The 20,169-nt window shown below is 36.0% G+C and overlaps 1 protein-coding gene across 6 annotated transcripts in view; it reads right to left on the bottom strand.

The window, feature by feature from the left end:
• CACNA2D3 (calcium voltage-gated channel auxiliary subunit alpha2delta 3) overlaps window positions 1–20,169 on the bottom strand; it is a 466,453-nt gene that overhangs the window by 90,344 nt on the left and 355,940 nt on the right. For all 6 annotated transcript variants that reach the window (XR_008205698.1, XR_008205697.1, XM_052678868.1 and 3 more), the window contains 2 exons: window positions 16,789–16,863; window positions 4,353–4,436 (listed from right to left, as the gene is read on the bottom strand). Coding sequence is in view for 4 of the 6 variants with exons in the window: in XM_052678868.1 (XP_052534828.1) it covers window positions 4,353–4,436; window positions 16,789–16,863 (159 nt within the window). In the remaining 2 variants the exon portion in view is untranslated. The remainder of the gene's footprint in view (window positions 1–4,352; window positions 4,437–16,788; window positions 16,864–20,169) is intronic.

The raw sequence follows: 20,169 nt of genomic DNA, 5'->3' as shown, positions 1-20,169 counted from the left end.
TAGACATCACATCTACAATGCCTTTCCTTAGCACACCTATTTGTTCCCCAGAAAAGGAGAGGTTTGCTCCCGGAGGACATCAGTTGGCACAATCTCTCTTTTAGGGGAACATGCCATCTCTGTTCATCAGGACTATGCACCAAAATCATGAGGTGTACCTAGGAAGGTGCATAGGCTACACTACCATAGCCCATCTGAGAATGGGGATGTTGGGCTGAAACTAAACTACGACAAGACCTGGTTTCTGAAAAATTCTCAGCATTTGTATTCTGAATTTGTCCACCTTACTGTTCTGAATTTTAGGGAAGAAATTAGAAACATACTACTTAACAGTTATACCATAGAAACATGAAAGTATTTTATGCTCCCAGATTTATGGATGGAAGAAGCAGAAAGTTTAAGGTGCCTTTTTTAAGGGATATCTTCAATAACAAAGTGATATTGCCATACTTGTGGGACACTTCTTGTGGTAAGAAACATCTATAAATTAAATCTTCTACAACAACAATTTTCATTACAATAGGAACCCTTCAATACTGCTAGTAAATTCCCATCGCCTTGGTAGAGGTATTGAAAATGCAGGATAATATCAACAAAACAAGTTTTTTTTATCTCTCTTCTATTGCTTATCTCTCTGAACACAATTTTGGACATAGCGTTCTTGCAAAATAAATATTTCTTGTTTTCCTGCACTTCATGCCATTCGTTGCCAGGTTGGGCAATTCAGTCAGATTTTAATCAAAATTTGTGAAGATAGTCATGTCAATGCACTCTGCAGACTCTCTGAGTTAGTACAGAGTAAAAAGAGAACGAAATATTTGTGAAATATTTGGTTTTATTTTCATGATGAAGTTGTGTATGGCTGGCCTATCTAAAACTGCAAACTTTGCCGCTCTTTAAATTAAATTCTGGAGCATCTACATTTCAATTAACAGGCTTACTCTTCTGACAGTGAGTGTAAAAGGATAATTTTAGCTGGGGGCATGTATAAAATAAAGCATATATTTTACTGCAGATTTTTTTAACAATACATAATAGGCAATTCTGGAAATATTTTCCCATTTTAACTTTTGTGGTTTTGTACTTGGAGAGCTGGTCTTAATTAACCATCTACTTTCTAACATTTACAGAACAGTTCCATTTATCTTTAACATGGTTTTCATTTTTCTCCCATTGGTGCCTGCAGTTGTCTGAGACCCATTCCTCTTGCAAGCCTCAGGCAAGTCATAGATTTATGAAAAGGGCCTCCAACTCTCAGTAGTGTTTAAGATCAAGTCTGCATGTGGAACTTAGAGTTTGATTTTCCTTTGTCTTTTTGCTTGTGATTACATTTCTTGGCTTTGTAATCTGGTTTCTCAGTTCTTCTGCAGTCCCATCTTCCTTCTCAAGTGCATAAAATAAGTAATGCCTCAATTCGCTTTGAGCCCCAAAGAGTCATTCATAGTGTTTTATTAAAAAACAAGCAAACAAAACAAAACAAAACAACAACAAAAAACAAAAAGAGCCCCCAGAACAAACCTTCATTCAGCTAGAAATCATAGCATATTATAAAATGAAGTAAAAGCAAGATGGCAGATACTTCAACCTGAAAAATTAACAGATGAATATATATACTCTATTTCATAGCAAAAAATTTCTAAACTTATTTCCGCCACTTTTTCCTTATTGAATCTCTGGAGAAAACCTATTCATTCATTCACCTCTTAATAGTGATAAGTATTACTACTCTTTCAACTAAATGTCTTCCAATCAATTGCTAACAATCTAGTTTCACTGCTATAATGTGAGATCATTCTATATACTTGGAAAATTATGCAACCATTGAATTGATGTAGTAAAAAGTAAGCAGCCTAATCAGCCTCTACATAAGTTTTTAATGGTAGACAAATATACCAATAGTTTTCTATGTTGCTAAAGGCAGCCCTATGAATACATGAATTCTTTCCCTCTACAGTGGAACAAACAATGCTTTACTAATAAAGCTTGGAAAAAAACAAGAACAAAGTCTCTCTCTAGATCTAATGTCATTAAAGACTCTGTCTGTAGCTCTGATACTCTTTTATTTCATTCTTCTTTCTCATTTATTCTGCTATTAGTGTTTCAGACAGTAAGCTTCTCCAATGGCCTTAGAAACATGGTATAAATGACTGACTTGTATATTATTTCATAAACACAAAACACGTGTAATAATACCAGGCTTGCTTTTAAAAATAACTGTAAAAATATGACTTGTGGTTTTTTTCCTGTTTGGATTATTACATCAAGTGTCCACTTGTGTGTGGCATTGCTAAAATATTAGGAAAACCTGCAGAATGCTAAGACTTTTTCTGCTATACTCAACATGTTGTTTTTACAGAAAACACCTTGCCACTGACCATCAAACAATAAATGTGTATGCTTTTACAAAACGACTGTTGTCCAATGCTACAACATCTAGTTGTTTTCTATTATGTATTAAATATTTCTAAAAAATAACTTAAATTATGATTTATCTTTTTTTTTTCCTTTTTTTTTTTTTAATTAATTACTGGACACTGGAGTGGGTCCTTTCTACAAATGCAATGCTCAGTTTAGTTTACTTGCAGTGTAGATAAATATTTTTCTCATTCAAAGGATGAAATATTAGGACTGCTGTTTGTTTCTATGTCAAAATTAAAAATCACCTTTTCACTTTTTTACGTTACAGGGAAAGGTAAATTTTATGTATGTACCTTTCATCAGAATGTGAAATTTAACTTTCTTTAGGTTTCCAGATTTGAAAAATTCAACTTATGTTAGAAATTTTCAAAAAATCTGGCAGATCTTGGGGATTTCAAGGAAAACAGTTAGAGAGAGCTGAATCTGAACTTCTTCCTTTCATGTGCATTCAGAATAAATCACAATTATAAATAAAAATGTCTGATAATATATAATATAAAAATTATAAATTCAATGTCTGATAAATGCTTCAATGTTACTTTAACCAAACCACTGAATTTCTAAGAGATCATAAATAATGAATGATTAAAACTGTAGAAATTAAACAGATAAATTATTGGAAGAAGTAAAAAGTAACAAAAACAAAGAGGAACAAGAAGAAAAACAAATTCATGAAGGTTTAAAAGCCATACTTAACTACTGCAATAACATTTGAAAGGAGAGAAGAAACTTTAAAAAGGTCATTTGCAGAGGAACTGATTGAGTAATATGCTGTCAAAGATAAAAGGTAAGGTATGAAGTCAGCCTGATTGCCAAGATTACAGAAGGCTGGTACAGAATGTGAACATCTAATGAGGAAGTATTAAGTAATGCATGCAAATAAAACGATGCAAAACTATACAAAAAACAACCCAATGCCCAAGTTTAAGTAAGGAGTAAGATGACTTCCTAGGAAAGGACGAGGACAATCTATCACCTGATGAAACAGCCATTGCTAAAACCATAAATGAACTTGTTTCACCATTCACAAAGAGGGTGGGGGGAGAGAAACATCTATGAAAAACACAGACATGCAGTCCTGACTTTGGTAGTAGGGAACTGACAGGGAAAATAAAAACACAACCCTAAATTACAGGACAGAAAGTGGAACACCTGGAAAGTTATGATTTAATTAAGGACAATCAGCATGGATTCACACAAAACAAATCATGCCTAACAGATCAGATTTATTGAGGAAATAACAGAAAGACCAGGCAAAGATTAAGCCATGGACAAAAGGAAAGCTTTTGATACAGTACTGCAGAAAAAGCTAAGTCTTCAAGATAAGAAAGAACAAGAGTGAATCACAGAGTAGATGGAGCACTGAAAAATGAGTTACCAGAATGAATAATATGCATAACAGCTGATAGACAAGGAATGAATGGTTCTGCAGCTACTCATATGCCTGAAATTAGGAGTTTTGAGAGAATCTTTTACGACTCTGTTCTGAACAGAGAATCCAATTTGCTTATTCATATGGATTTTGTACATTAAGGAAAAAAGTTCTCATTATTTCATTCAGGAAAGCGGGATCTCCTAAAGAGAAATTAGGCACTCTCTTTCATTTCTGAGCTTCAGCAGTTGTCTAGATGGGCCCAAGAGAGATATTCTCTTTCTCTTGTGGTCCAGTAAAAATATGCAACAGGATGCGTGGAGTATACAAGTTGGGTGACGAGTTTTACCAAACATACAAGGAGTCTATGTTAGAGGTTCATGTGCATTTACATAAGAGAGTCTATATATATATGTAAAAAAAAAAGTTATGAAATTCTGAACCAGGTAAAGTGGACTATTGCTTTTCCCTTTCTGAGAGCAGTCAAGTGGTTGCTCTGATAACTACTTGAACAATTTCCACGTACAGTCTTTCTGATAGGGTTTTAAAACATATTGCTTACCACATCGTCTCTGTCTTCCCACTCAACCTCAGAGAGATCCACACTACTGTAGTTGGGCTTTCTTCGTTTCTTCCCTTCTTCGTACTGGCATAAAAAAAGAATGAAATTTTTAGCACACCCTCTACAAAAATTTTGTAACAGAAGTGTTTTTTTTGTTTGTTTTTTTTTTTTTTTTTGTTTTTTTTTTTAACTTGGATGTATGTTGATTTTATTCGGAAATACTATGCCTAAAAGAGTAGGCAGCTTAATTGATAGATAATGAACAACACTGCTCGAAAAATATACTCTGTGCACTAAAAAAATACTTCATACATGATTATTTGTGTGATCTGTTGCCGTGATATGAAGCTGTTATGAAGGACACACAGAGAAGTCAAATTCAGCAGTTGTACCTTTTCAGCTCATATGGAACCCTACATGAGACCTTCCTCTTATAGTTTATGTTAAATGTCTCAAACTAACAATCTCAGCTGTACAGGAAGTTATATTTGCTATAATCTTATCAAGAAAATGTTTACACGTTTCTCTTTAAACAAGATAAGATGCAAGTCTTGGGAAGTGTGGTGTTAACATTTGCTGATACTACATTTTATCTACAACTTCATGGGAAAAAAGTAATATACTAATAATTTATAGGGTTTTTTTTTTTATCACTAGTCACTGTTACCCTGTAAATCTCACATTTTAAATAAACATTCTAGTGACAAATTGATTTGACACTAGGGAATTTATAATATAGGAAATTCTGCCCTCTGCTGAACATTCAAATGAGTGAGCCCACTAGCGTAATAAAAACCCTGATCAGTGGAAGAAGAAAAGTATTTAGGAAGGTCTGTGAACAGTTAAGAAAAAAATATGAGAATCTATTTGAAATGTTTAAAAATGGGAGCAGATCTGTGCAATATGAATAACGACCATTTATCTTTTATTATGCAAATAAGGGAGGGGATGACCACAAGTCTTTCCATGAGTTATGATGAGAGGTGCTGAGAACTGTGAGAATTACTCCAATTCTGCAACTCCTCAGAAACAGAACGATAGGATAGAGATTGCACCAGTAAGGAACAATATGTGTCTGATTCTCCTCCCTCAGGGCAGGACCAACCATAACACCAATCAAAGCTTTAAGTGCTCAGTACTGTTTATCACTGGGATCATTGCAGCAGGAACTTGCAGTCCTGGTCTGCACATCACAGAGGGGCCATGGAGACCTGGTCTTTGAGCATCTGAAAGGTTACTCCCAACCTGATACCTTCCTTTCTAAATTATTCTCATGTGAATCTCACCACTGATTTTGTAGGGTAGCAGTATTTAAAAACAAGCATGACAAAGCTGCTGAATTGTAATCACAGGTTTTGAGATATTGGAACAACAGTAATATTTCCGCTAGTACAAAATTATTTCCCTCAAAAGAACTTGGAAACAGTTATTTTTACTGATCAGTCTTTTGGGAGTCTATGTGGGATAAAATCCTGAGTCCATTCTCATTCTCATAAAAAAATCTCATTCATAAAAAAATCCTTGCAACTCTGTTGGTGCAACTCTCAGACTGACTTCTGACAGTTCATATGAATGTAACAGAAGAATAATTTCACACATTTTTACTGCCCGTTTTACTACAAGTTTGCATTCTCAGAACAAGCAGGGTGTCCTCTTCTGGGCTGATGCTATTCAACAGATGGGATATTCAGAGATATAAAGATTTTCCCATTTCAGTCCATGTCCATATGCCAGGTTGTGAATTCAAGAATCTCATGGTTGCAATTAATTCTTGCTCCACACTATGCTCTGATAGCTTATACAACTATACACAAGTACCGAAGTACAAAACTTGGAAGCCCCTATAGTTAAATCTCACAAGGATAAAAAGGAGAGGATAACATCTGCTTCATGAGCAGGACTTCATTTTGGTAACTTTCTATGCTTTGCAAACCTCTAATTGTGGCTGCAGCTATATCAATATTATCTTTAATCGTTACAAGGACTAACTATGCCTATTCTCTGTGGCTGCATCAATTAACCAAGCAAAGCTCTGGTCTTACTTATTTACACCAGCATAGGAATTGTGGAAGTAGAGATCCAAAACACTGAGAGCTGAAAAGTGTTACGTAGAAATTAACTGGGATCATTTGAGTAGAACAAATGTGAAACAACTCCTGTACTGTGTCCAATGTTTAATTACATCCTTACCCACAGATGTTGAAGGGCTTCTGGGCTATACTGCATTCTCAGACACATGTGCAAGTCCTTACTTATGACAATAAGAGTTGATCTTGTGTGTCTGACGGCAGAAGTGGGCTTCGAGTATATAATAAATTGTTTGTATCATATTGATTATGGCTTTATTTATTTCAATTATATAGATTCCATATTGTGCATGCAAAAAGCAAAAACAAAATTCAAAAGCATCCAAATGAAGTGCTGCATAAAACATTCAAAGTTTTGCAGCAAAGCCAGAAATGGAAATATCCATGTCTCAAAAATTCAGATAAGTAGAAAGCAAGCCAAAATCCCAGTGCTTAAGCAAGCAGAAGACTCCATACACACTTGAATAAACTGAAAGTGCAGATCTTAAATCATATTTAGGACAGGAAGTAATAAAGTACTAAGAAGTCTAACCTCTCAATCTGTTATTACACTTTAGAGGACTAGTGTTAATTCCTACACAGGAGTTCAATATGTGAAGAATATGTTTATGATATAGTTCGGGAAAGAATGGCAGTGAAAATAAAAATTCAATTTCCAGCAAGGACAGGATTTTGTTCTGGTAACAAAAATAGCAGTTATTTCTATATCTGGGTATCTTTACTTACATGCCTATTTTTTTGTGAAGATTACTCCTTACAGTAAATTTACATATTCATATGTAACTATGACCTAAAACATAAATGCAAGGAGATCAGATGTCAAGTATTTCATGCAACTACAATTCATTCTTCTCTAGTTTCATTCTACTTATACTGCTAAACTAATTTCTCAGTAAAAGTTATTCATGGGCATAGAAGCAATTCACCAGCTTTTAAGAATGACATTCATCTATGCCATTTTCTTTGGTAGTATACTGAATCTAGCTTCACTTTTATCTCTGTCTGAGACTCCTGGGTGAAATATAAAATACTGATTAAAGACTGAAGCCAATCCCATTCGCAAGATTACTATAAAGCACTGAAACAAATTAGTAAGGAACCCATTGGGAAAGATAGAAACTAGGAGCTCTACCAAATTGCACTGATTTAAGTGCATGAGGAAAAGAGCTAGATTTAGACTGTGTGATGTTAATCTACTTAGGCCAGTATAAATTGTGTGGTGATATTATAGAGTAGTTAAACCTTGAAAAATATGATAGCCAGTGAAATTTTTTAAATACCTGGACTGTGAATAAAGAATCTTTTAGTCTGCTCAGAATTCGGTGCTAGCTCCAATAGTCTTTTGTTTGTGGGAAGAACAGGGGAAATGATTTTATTTGGTAATCAGAATGAGCTTTATCTTACTGACTACCTTTTATTTCAGGCGTGGCCAAACTGTTACAGCACTGGGTCTTTCAAACAATGTGCAGTGTGTACAGTTTAAGGACTGAATCACATTTTTTCACCACCTCCCATACAACCATTTACATGTGCCATTCTTAAGCTCTTTGATATATATATATATATATATATATATATATTTTTAACACAAGCAGTCCCAAACCATCTGCACTAAATACAGCCACGTGTTTATTAAGTCAAAGTACAGCCATCTGATCACAGAAGGAGCAAGCTACATCTTAGCAGCTGCAAGCCTTGGGTCTAAGGTGATTGCAGTTTCTCAGAAATGCTCCATCTGGATAACTGGGAGGTATAAGAGTTGCTCTGACAGCATCAGGGCAACTTCACATTGCCTTAAAACATCACTAAACTTCAGTGAACTTGCCTAGCCCCATTCGTGGAATCATCTGGGAAAAAATATGATAGTGAGAAAGTATCTAATAAGACAACCAAAAGCTTAAATTTGTGAAGCAGTCATGGGTATCATGTCAGAAACTAAGTTGCTTGCTGTACAAAGGTCCTTTTAAAATATATATAATTTTAAGTAACATTATGATTTCTTTAGGAAAAGAACTTCTCTTTCCAAAGGGAGACTTTCATGATAAGCCTATTATTTAAGTCATTAATCCTGAAGTTTCTAGGTTATGGTTGGCAGTGAAAAACAGTTATTTTGGACTCGTTTTTCATGCCAGATAGTAGTGAAAAACTGCCACACTATAAAATTTCCAGCAACACTGCACAGAAAAGCTGACAACAGGAGCCATATCATTCACTGGGGTAAAGAGAATAACACAACTTGAATTTTCCAGGAAGAGAAAAAGCAGGAGCAATCAAATGTACCACATACACAGAAGAACCTTCTAGCAAAATAATAAAAAAATAAAGATCTTGTGCCACATGTATTTGTATTTCTCTATTTACAGCCATAACATATGTGTTTGCATTACAGATACTGCAGAAATGGTTGAATCGATGAAACAACATATGGAAATGCATAGCAGGAGGTAAAAAGCAAGGGAACAGAAAATAGCTTTAAGTCACACATCTACAGACTGGACAAAGAGTACATTGGCTGAGCTTGCATTTTCAGGTGGATTGCAGTTGACTAGCAATGCAGCATGTATGCAATTTACTAAGCTGAAAGAAAAAAAAACAACCTCTCTATTTAGGATTTTATTTGCATTCTCAGGACCTTATCATTCAGGATTATGTAAAACTGGCAGCTGCTTATAATTATTTGGGGTTCGAGTAGAAATAATTAAAAACATCTGCCTTTATCTTAATACTACCAGACTTTAACCCATGAGCTCAGTTATACCTAACTTCAAAGCTGAAAGCAAAGTATAAAAGAAAGCTTCACATATTGCTAACAAATTTTCAGTGATTCATTTATATGTACAACCAGTTATTCAACAGCCTTCAAACCCTTAATTATCTTTTAAATATATGTAATTTTGCACTTCTAATTAGACAGCAATTTAATGCTCTCACAGGGATTCAGATGGGCTGTCTTTTTCAAAATGTAAACTCCAATAGGAATAATCATTGGCATTCAAGTGATTGAATTCTTCAGTTATTTAAATGAACGTGAGGCATTTACACTGTTCAAATCATTTAAATATTCTGCTGTCAGCTACAGCTGTAGAGTTTTATGGAGTCGCTGAATAAAGCAAGGGTAAGTGTAGGTTATCTTACGTTCCAGGCGGGACTCCCCAGAGAGAAATGAGATTTGCTGCTTATGAAAGGCTAACACTGCTTAAGTGGGGCATTAATGTTTCCCCTGAGACTCGTGTTTCTCTGTTTTTCTGTATTAGGAGAAACAAATTTTCCCAGAATTTACAGCTACAAAAGACTTAATATTGGTCTAGCGATCTTTAAATACACCCAAGTCCTTCAGCTAAATGCAATATATCATGATAGTCAACAAGTTTTAAATGGCAAATTATTCAGGCAGCTAAACTGCCAATGTATTCCATTGAAGGCATTACAACATATTCAGGGGCTTTGATTTCTACTTGTAACGTTCCCAATTAATACTGATCAGAAACAAATAAAGATGTGCACCATTTTAAAGAAAACAATTTGTCAATTGGTTTACAGTGATAAAAAGTGCATTCACATACAGCCATTCGAAAATTGTCACTACTTGTCTTCCAGGTCTTATACTCGTTAGGAATATCTGCCTTAATTTCCTTGAGGGGACAGAAAGCTTTAATTTCAATTCAGAAATATTATAAAATCCTCAGCCATCACTGATGTTATTGGGTTAGGGAAAGGGATATCATAATCGACTCATGTAATTGGTAAAACAGTCCTCATTTTACTTTTATAAAAATAATGGTAGAATGTGAATAAAATAAGCAATTTGATTCTGTAACAGATATATTTCTTTAAACGTGTATTTTCTTTAGTCAGGAACCCAAGCTTCTTGGCTGGGAACTCTGAGCATTCTACCTTAAATGAACCTGATAATTACTGAAAATGAAATTCCTCTTTATTCCCTGAACAGAAATACAACTCCTACTGCCAGCTCCGAATCACTAAAGCTGCAGACTTCACAAAAGCTACTAGCAGTCCTGCTATTCTTTGTTGAAAACCACACAAATATTACGATGGTGGAGCAAAAGTAAAAGCCCTTACAACGAGATCAGATTCACAAAGGTGTCCCTCTGTGATTCCGGCAGGCGCTGCTCATTCAGTGGCATTCTTTAACTTCCGTGTAACCCCACGCCTTCATCAGAGAGCATTTTCCTCCAGCACCTCCATTTAACAAAATGCAGTGACAGCTTTGTAAGGACCAATCAGCCACAACAAACAGCAGTTGTTTTTAAGTATATGTAAAAAGTCTGCAGCATCTGTTTGTTATCCTTCCTTTGCCTTCAATGCACTCATTTCATTGACAATCTGTAACATGATAAATTTTGCATCTTAACTGCTAATGGAGTACCACAGTAAGTGTGAGCAAAATATCAAAAAAATAGGCAATGAAAGCTGGCATAACAGTTACAGGAAAAAAGTATCCTTGTGCACATTTAAAGCATGTGCAGGGACCTTTCCAAACCAAGTCACTGTCTTCAAAACCTCAGAAATTCACTCTTAAACTCCTAAAGAATTCTTTTCTTTCCTTGAGAAAAATTCATCATTTTAAGTAGGAAATTTCTATTTGTATTGATTTAAAGAAGATTTAAAGAATTATCTCCTGGAAAACAATTAAGAACACCTCTCTCCACCACCACCACTACTCTCTGTAGAAAATAATGACTTGTTACATTTTGATATGGCATTATTGGCATTTGTTTTTGAAAAAACATGACCTTCAACTATAGTTTCTGGAATTACCATGAAAGAGAGGGAAGGAGAAGAAAAAAAGGACTTGTCAGTTTTGAAACTAAACACGTAATGAAAGATAATGTTAAAAAAGTAAAAACTAAACATACTCAACTGTTCTGCAATTAAAAACAAAATTAAAAATGACAGTAATAAGAAAGAGCTTTGAAATAGAGCAGCACAGGGGTAAGGGCAGTTTTCAGCGCTTTCCCGACCCCAAGCCGCAGCCCGAAGTCTCTCAAGCCGCCCCGCCGGGCGGTGCTGGGGCGCCACCTCATGGCCACTGCCCGGCAGCGCAGCGGGGCAGCCCCGCCGGAGGAGAGAGATGGCGGCACGGGGAGGGCAAAGCCGCGGCAGCCCGGTGGGGAGGCGGCTCGGAAGGTCGTCGGGAGCCGTTGGGAAGGCGGGGTGAAGCAGGTTGAGGGATGATAGGGAAAAGAAGGGCAGAAAAAGGGATAAGAAAGCATGTTTCTATGCAAATGAAGCATAAGGGTAAAGTGCGTTTGATCGTACAACAAGAAAGACCTCACAGGGTTGTTTTTTGTTTTGTTCTGTTTTGCTTTGTTTTGTTTTAGGAATTTCCATGGATACCTTATTCCCTAGCTATCATGACCCTAGCTATCAAGCTCCCAGCACAGGAAAGAGCTGTTTGGAACAGCCTTCTATGATGCAGCGATGACATGATTGGACAAAGGAAGAGTTACTGATGTTGTCTTCCTGGACTTGTGCAAAGCCTTTATCATGGTCCCATATTACATCCTTATCTCTAGGAGAGGCCACCCTTCAAATCCGTATATTTGCTGTATAAAGAATTGGTTGAATAAGTACTGTGCCCATAACACAAGAAAGACAAAGAGCAGTTGGAATGGGTCTAGTGGAAGGCCATGAAAATGATCAAAGGGCTGGAGCACCTCTCCTATGCAGAAAGGCTGAGGGAGTTGGCTTGTTTAGGTTGGACAAGGGTCCTGAGTGTCCTCATTGCAGCCTTCCAGTACTTGAAGGGAGCTTATAAGCAGGGTGGGGACTGAATTTTTACACTGCCTCATAGTGTCAGGATGAGGGGAAATGGCCTTAAAGTAAAAGGAGAGGAAATTTAGGAACCTAACATCCAGCCTAAGCCATTCTGTGATTCCATGATCTAACAAGTTGTTTGTCAAGACTCATATCTCTAGTAATGGCTTTGAGAGAAGACTGCAACTGAAATTCCTTTTCTGTTCTCCCATGGCAATAGCTGCTCATGAAAACTTCCAGCACTGACTTGGAAGACTACAACTGTCACCATCCTGTACAACTATGTTACTCTTGGAAAGTACTTTCCACCTCAACCTCCAAAATGCGATTAGTCCCATCATCTGATCATGTCTCTGCAACCGTGCATCCTATCTGAAAGCCAATTTTATTTTAAAAAGATAATAAACAAACAAACAAACAAACAAACAACCACACATACACACACAACACCAAAGAAACAGCAGAAGAAACAGGAGAAATAGGAGAGGAAATGGCCAAGAAAAACACGTTAAAACAAACCCAGCAGAATAATCAGCAAAGAAATGTAGCTAGTTCAGAGATTAAATATAGCGGTTAGTCTAAGATGAAAAACTTGTCCAACAAGAAACAGTCTTCCCCAGTGAGTGTCTCCTATCTTGTTCGTCAGCACAGAGCCCCATAAGACAATTTCTTAAGAAGAAGCATGTCAGCTTCAGACCTAGCAGATACAGCCACTGGGGTTAGCAGTTCAGCAGTCAAGCAATGTTCTAGCTTTATATCATCATAGGAAAATATATCAGCATGTAAGCTTGGATGAAGTCAGTAATTTACGTACTTGAACATAAACTCCAACCCATTCAAAATGATTTTATGTACATGGGTCCTCCTATTTAATTCCATGGAAACTACACCAGATACAAAGAACACAGTAACGCTATTTATTTCTCACTATTCTCAGCTACAAAACACTGTTTTTTAACATAGTCACCACCATAAGCTATGCATTTTCACCAGCATGAAACAAGAGCCTGCATGCTGTTATCAAAAAGATCTGCTCCAGCAAAGATGACCCACTGTCACAGTAACCACTGCTAAGATGCAGCACCTGCTGCCTCACTGTGCTCACATCCACTCTTTGGTCTCCACAAATTTTCAGCCAGCATTGATGAATGATCAGTGGGTGCTTTTTTTTCCTGCATGGAAGAATTCAGTGACACACCTTTGCTTCCTACACACTTCCACATCAGATGCCATTTTGTCAGACTGCCCCCTATGCTGCCATCTGTCACGTGGCAACAAAACATAATGGTGTTGGTGGGAAGGTTCAACCCTTACTGCCATCCCACCAACATCCACCTCTGATATAGTGGGCCAACGTCATGAAACAGGAGGCATTACTTTCAGAGCAGCCCTTGTATCTTGGGATAGCTCTTTTGTCAGCTATCCAGTTCTAATTTTATTTGCCTGTTTTCACAAACTTATTGTCACAACATTCATGGAGTGTTTTGCCAGTGTTACAATGGTATTAGGATTTGTCCTGAAATATTAATCTAAGGGCTCAGGCCAGCAATCGCTTCACTCTCAAAAACTCCACTGAAGTAAAAAAAAAAGACTCCCATTATACACTACTGACAGAACACAGAGGTAAAAATGAGTCTTCCAAAAAATAAAATGAACAGACCATGAATATATATCACAATGACTTCCCTAAAGTTGACAGCTTATGGGCGACTGCCCAATGCTGTGATTTTGAAAAGAGAGACTCTTGTATAAGGTAATGAAATAAGTGCCTTCAACATGTATGCTGGGACTAGGGATAGTAACAGAAAACCAACTTCTGCCTCATAAAAACATGCCACCACAACAGAAATAAGGAAATCAGACAGCAGTCTTTGTCAGTATAATTGAAACTATCCACTGTTCCTGGATTTTATTACCTTCTGAATATTAAAATCTACAAAGAATATATACTATTATTTTTGGAACAATCCTTGAAGTAAGTTGCCAGAAGAAAAAAGCACAATACAGCAATTGCGTGCTGTCTAATTCTTGTACTGTAAATAGGGAAATTTCGAATACATATACCAAGAGATTTGCAAATATAGGCTGCTAGATGTATCTATCATACCTGAAGGTTTCAAAAAGCCTTTACATTTTTAAAAATCAAGATAAGGTCATGATTTTAATACTATGAAAACTGAGGAATATTATAAAAACAAAACAAAAAAAACCAAAACAACCAATCAAAAAACCCCAATGCCTTTGTATCTACTTTAGAATGCTACTTTAAAATGGGATTCACCGCCCAATTAGGAAAAATCCATCAACAAAAACCAACCAACCAGCCAAAAACCCTATGAATACTTTTAATGCATGCAGAGATAGAAAAAAAATTGTGAGTGTAGTGGTGGCCAATCATGAAGTAAAACCAATCTCATCACATTTTCCTTTGCAACAGCTACAAAACTTTGGAGACAACTTCTCTGTGCAATAGTATTTCACACAGAGAGAAAGGTTCGTATGAAAAGCTTATGCAGTAGCAAAACAGCATCTATTTCATCATTTTAATCGCTGAGGACAATTAGCATCATTAGGTTAAAAAAATTTCAAGTAACAAGAATGTTAGCAATACATAAAAAATGTTACTACAGTCACATCTCATCTAGTTCATGTGCCCTTAACTTTGGCTCTTTTAAGCAATTCTTAGCTTACGTATTTGATACAGCATGTGAGCTAAAAGTAAAATTATACTATAGCCACCTGACATGGGTAAGGCAAAAAGCAGTGAAGATGCAGCAGAAGAAACCTGAAGGTGTGCTAAAAATCTCTGTATATAATGTATATATAGGTTAGTGCAGCCTCTACTGCTGCTTCTGCTCAGCTGTAGTTACCAAATAGAGCTCAGCAGTCAAGAAAGCAAAGAATATGGAAGAAAGGACAAATAAGAGGTCAGAAGGATAGAGAGAATACATCAACACTGTGTAGAAAAGCAAGTACAGAAAAATATTACAGGAATACTTAAAATACTGGATGTTTATTATGGTGAGGTGTTTCAATGAGATATCCATTACAAATCATTACACAACGTAAGAAATGGAAAAGAAAAGATAAATTAGGAGCTTCTGCTTTCCATGTTCGTGAAAACTACTTCTAATGAAATTTAAAACCGGAATTAAAAATAAAACCTCTGCATAAAACAGTTACAGTATGGAAAAATCATTACTAAGAGAAGTTACGCTGACTGCAAAAATGAGTATGTTAGTATGGATAACAGAAGTATCCATTCTAACAGGCCTTAATGTTTAAAAATGAGAACCAAATGTTTCTGAGCAGAAGCCTATCTGAAGCTAAAGAGTTATGCTAACTACTGTGAGACTTTCCTACATCCTCTTACTCAGTTCCTGCATCTTCCTCAGGAGCAATCTCATGCTGGATGCTGCTGGTAATTGGATTCAGAAGATTCTGTTAGTATATGCTTGAGATGTATGCACTGTCTTGTAGAGACAAAATGCATTTAAGAGAGGAAATGCTTAGGGATTGATTCAGAGCTTGCTATCTTCCTTAAGAGTAAACTGCTTCTACTGAGGCTGGAAGTTTTTTTATTCCCTAGCCATTATATATTTGGATGGCAGAGGCCCTGTTCCCCATAGAGCAATAGGATAAAAATTCATCTTTACTGGAAATCATCTGTAGGGAGCACGAAGGTAAGAAAATATTTCAGCAACAAATAGTAACTGAAGGATGCTATTTTAACTGACTGGTTCTGACAGTGGATTAATTTTCAGCAGTCATTTATGAGAATTATGTTGCTTATTGGTCAGTAATTTGACATATCCTAAGCACATACTGTCTTCCTTTCCATGTCTGTGAGAAATTCTACCAGCACCATGAGCAATATTCTTGATTGAAGAAAAATTATGACACATATGGCATCCATGTGTACACAGCAGTGGAATCATTAATACCAATGCTTACTAAGAGTTGATAGTGATGAACACTTGCACGTGCTGTTACTAAACAATGATGCAATCAAGAATGTACCAGTTCTCATGGGTGTTAGGCTTATAAACATTTGTGTAACAGGCACTTCTATTTTTCTTACCGTGATTAATGCAAAGACAATGATAAGGGAAACTAAAGGCAGAATTTTCTGCTACTTCTCTTTTAGTACGAATATCCCTAGTGCCCTTATTTTGCTTAAAAGTATGCTTTGTTGAAATTTCTGTACACATATTAAATTAGCTTTAGCACTTTAGCATGGCAAAAAAGGGTTATTACACAGCAATAGAGCACTCTGGCATTCCATTTCAATATAAAATGAATGTAATTACAGCAATTTTTGGCTTTGCCATTTTGCAGTAACAGAGACCTGCATCCCTTACAGAAACTAGTATATTTATTTTCCATGATGTTTTCTATGCTAATCTTTGTTTCCAGAGGTAAATTATCAAGCATTACAAAGTGCTATAAAGCATTATAAAGTACATCATCTGATGCTTCTTTAAAAAAAAAAAATATATTCTTCACATTAAAAGATAAACAAGTGTAATGTATACATCCAAATAAAATAAATTGGTAAATAGTATTCTTACCAAAGGCCTAAGTTCTGGATGAGTCAAAATATATCCATTGTTTGTAATTGCAAAAGCATATCCATGAATACCTAACTGTAAGAGTAAATGAGAAAGAAATACTAATTAGCATGGCCTACAGTAAATTCTTAAACAAAAAGCAGGCAAACATTCAGTTATCCAGGGCTTAAAGATGATATTCACAACAGGACCCACACAGTATTTCACTATAATATATGCAGAGCTTTGATCCCTGACATTTTTGCAAATGAGAACCTGCCATTGTGATGAATTCAGCATATAGCACAACTTTAAAATGTCACAGACATATTTTGTTATCTAGGACACTCGCTTCTATGTACCTTGGAGTGAATTACATATATACGCATACACAGCACATCCCATACAACATGTATCAAATCAAAGGTATGCTGACACCTTCACACATTCCCTGGAGCAGCTAGGTTTGGTTTGCCTCGTTTGTTCAAGTGATGTTGTAAAAGAAGCACTCAAATCAATGATACTGGAAGTACAGTTACACTGATCAAGCAGTGACCTGCCATAGATGATATTTACATTTAGCTCTCTGTTAATTCAGATTCATTGGGAGACACAGAAGAAGGCATGGACCTATCAGAAATTAATCTAATTTACATGTTTGTACCAAGTGGAATTATGGGACATTATACGAGAGCAATGAAATGCTTTATGAAGCCCAACGGGATACATAATCAAATTTAACACTGAACTTATTTAAATAATGCTACTACTCTTTTAACAATACGTCCATTACACAGCTGAGTGCACCTACAGAGTGCCCAAATATACCTGCAAATCATTCACGTGGTCATTCGAATATCCCTTCTTAGCATAACTGTGATGCTAATATAGTATCTTTCTGCAGCTTCAGTGTGTAACTGCCTTCTGCCATGCTGAGGGCATGCTTGCTATGCATCCTCACTCAGTGCTTTCCAATTGTGAAGCCAAATAATATGACATTCCATAGAGCTGTGAAACTGCTCAATGTGAATGTGATTCAGTTTCAATAGCCATATCTTTATGTAAGCATCTTGATTTGTTGAGGTATCAAAACAAAACAAAGGAAAACCTACAAGCCAGAAGTATTTTGCTTTGGCGTTTGTTCCATGTTTCTCCCTGCTAACAAAAAAACTTTTGAAAACATAATATTTCCCTTGTTCCCTATGAACGATCTGGTTGAGCAAAGAGAAAACTGTCTTTATTCAGCCATATGCCTTACTAAGATGTTTAAATTCAATTCAAGCTGTTTTTTTTTTTTTTTCCTCATACTTTACTCCATTCTTAAATGCTTTGCTGAAGTGGATCCTCGTGACTTTGTCTGGCATGAAGCAATGTGAGAAAGGTTGACAAGCTAGAATCATTTCTAAGAGATAAATAGGACAGCAACTCTATGGGCTTCTGTAATTTTCTGGGAATATATAACGGAGTATTACATTATGGCAAGGTCATAGAGAAAACATGCCAGGTAGATTTATACCATATCTGTCTGTGAATGATTGTATATGGTCAACTGTATCTCCTATAGAGAAGATTGTTTCATAAATTAGCAGTTTTCCTAAAGCAATAAACTTCTATGAAAGTAATAGAAGGTGATATGTTCTTGGCATCTCTTCATAAAGGAAGGAGAACCAAAATAATAGCAGTGGACATATTTTACCTATTATAGTATGACAAGTGAACTAGCTGTTGGCTAAATATCAGATCTTGAGTATAACTGCCTGTGTTGATAACTGCAGAATGATGTCCAAGCAATGGATGTCAGGTAACAAAACAAATGTGGGTGGTACACTTCACAGCATAAAAAGCATTTGCCAATTTGAAGTATACCAGCACAGCAAGGGTAGTATTTGCGTGTTGTGCAATACATGAGACTGTATACTTTGCACATAAAATGCTTTGGTTCGAGAGAGAGTATTGCTTACAGCTGTGTTGCCACTTTTAAGCTTGAACTCTCTAAATGACAAACTGATTGAGAAACGAAAAAATTTTGTAACAGTAAAACGGCACATGAAAAGTAAATCCAACCCTACCTTATTAAGAAGAAACTCCCACTGACATCTGGGGAAGTTTAGTCTGGAAAATGACTGCTGAAAATAGCTCATTGTTATTATTCATCTTCCTCAGCATAAAACCCATCTCATCCAAGCTGAGAGAATTCCAGGTCAGCAGAATTCTATTTCCAACCAATCATTTTATATCCCTGTGTGAATTTTATTTCACATACTGCCTCTACAGGAATGGGTCCCAGGGGCGATTATGCTCTTGCAATTGCATGGTCTTTTTACTGTTCAGAAATGTTTATAGTATGTGAGACTGGAAGTTATAACTCAAATGGTTTCACTAACGTAATTGTATTGCATGATATTGATGCCTCTTGTAATAATCTTCTCTTGCCTTACATCCTGCAGTATAAAATGTAATTTCAAATAGTCTTGTATTTAGAAACAGGATTGTATATTACTTCCTCAGAAAGCTAAGTCTTTAAAAATATTATATCTTATGAATAAACCAAAAATTTTAATCTCCTTGCCTATCTTCTCCTTTTCTGAATCACTTTGAATAAATCTGCTGCAGTACCTGTCATTCAGGGCCTTCACTCTATACTTTTTGTATATTCAGAATATGTCCAAATCTTACAGAAGCCTTCTGAATAATATCTCTGTGATTTGGACATTATTATATAGCCATGAACAGCCAGGCTTTCACCAGTCATATCTTCAGTTACTTCTACACCATTCATCCTTTTCATTGCAAATGAACTTAGCTTATGGGAAGGTGACAACAAAGATTTTCATTGCTCCAGATTTAGCATATGCAATCCTTTTCTCTGCCACCTTCTAGTGATTCTGCATACACAAAAGTTAATTGACTCAGTGGTTTCTGTATTGCGACTGTACTGTTATTTATCCTGACCTGGAATGTCTCTCTTCACTAAATCCTGCTACTAAGGTGTCATCTGCTGCCTCTTCTCACACTCTGCAAATTTCTTTCCAGTTAGGACAGCCTTTCTGTTCTGCATTTGCATAGTGTCTATCCCAGTGGGATGCAAGTTTCAAGAAATTATTGCCATACACCATATCAATATAATTTTCATTATTTTATGTTGTCTTTTTTTAAAATCAAATTCTTATTTAATTTAAACCACCCAAATGTGGCATGTTGATCTACAAAATCATTTGCTAATTGCCAGTGCATTAAAATTAGAATGGATTTGAAATTTTTTTTTAGTTTTACTTTTTTTTTAGTTTTACTTTTTTTGTTGTTGTTTAAATAAGTGCTGCATGTTCTGCAAATTTGGTTTAAAAAATATTTAATGTAGAATTTTTGCTGACTTTGAAAAGCTACATAGTGGGAAAATATTTT

Source organism: Tympanuchus pallidicinctus, unplaced genomic scaffold, assembly GCF_026119805.1.
Source record: "Tympanuchus pallidicinctus isolate F22 unplaced genomic scaffold, pur_lepc_1.0 scaffold17, whole genome shotgun sequence".
In the NCBI taxonomy this organism is placed as follows: domain Eukaryota; kingdom Metazoa; phylum Chordata; class Aves; order Galliformes; family Phasianidae; genus Tympanuchus; species Tympanuchus pallidicinctus.
This window is presented reverse-complemented; position numbering and strand designations above follow the sequence as displayed.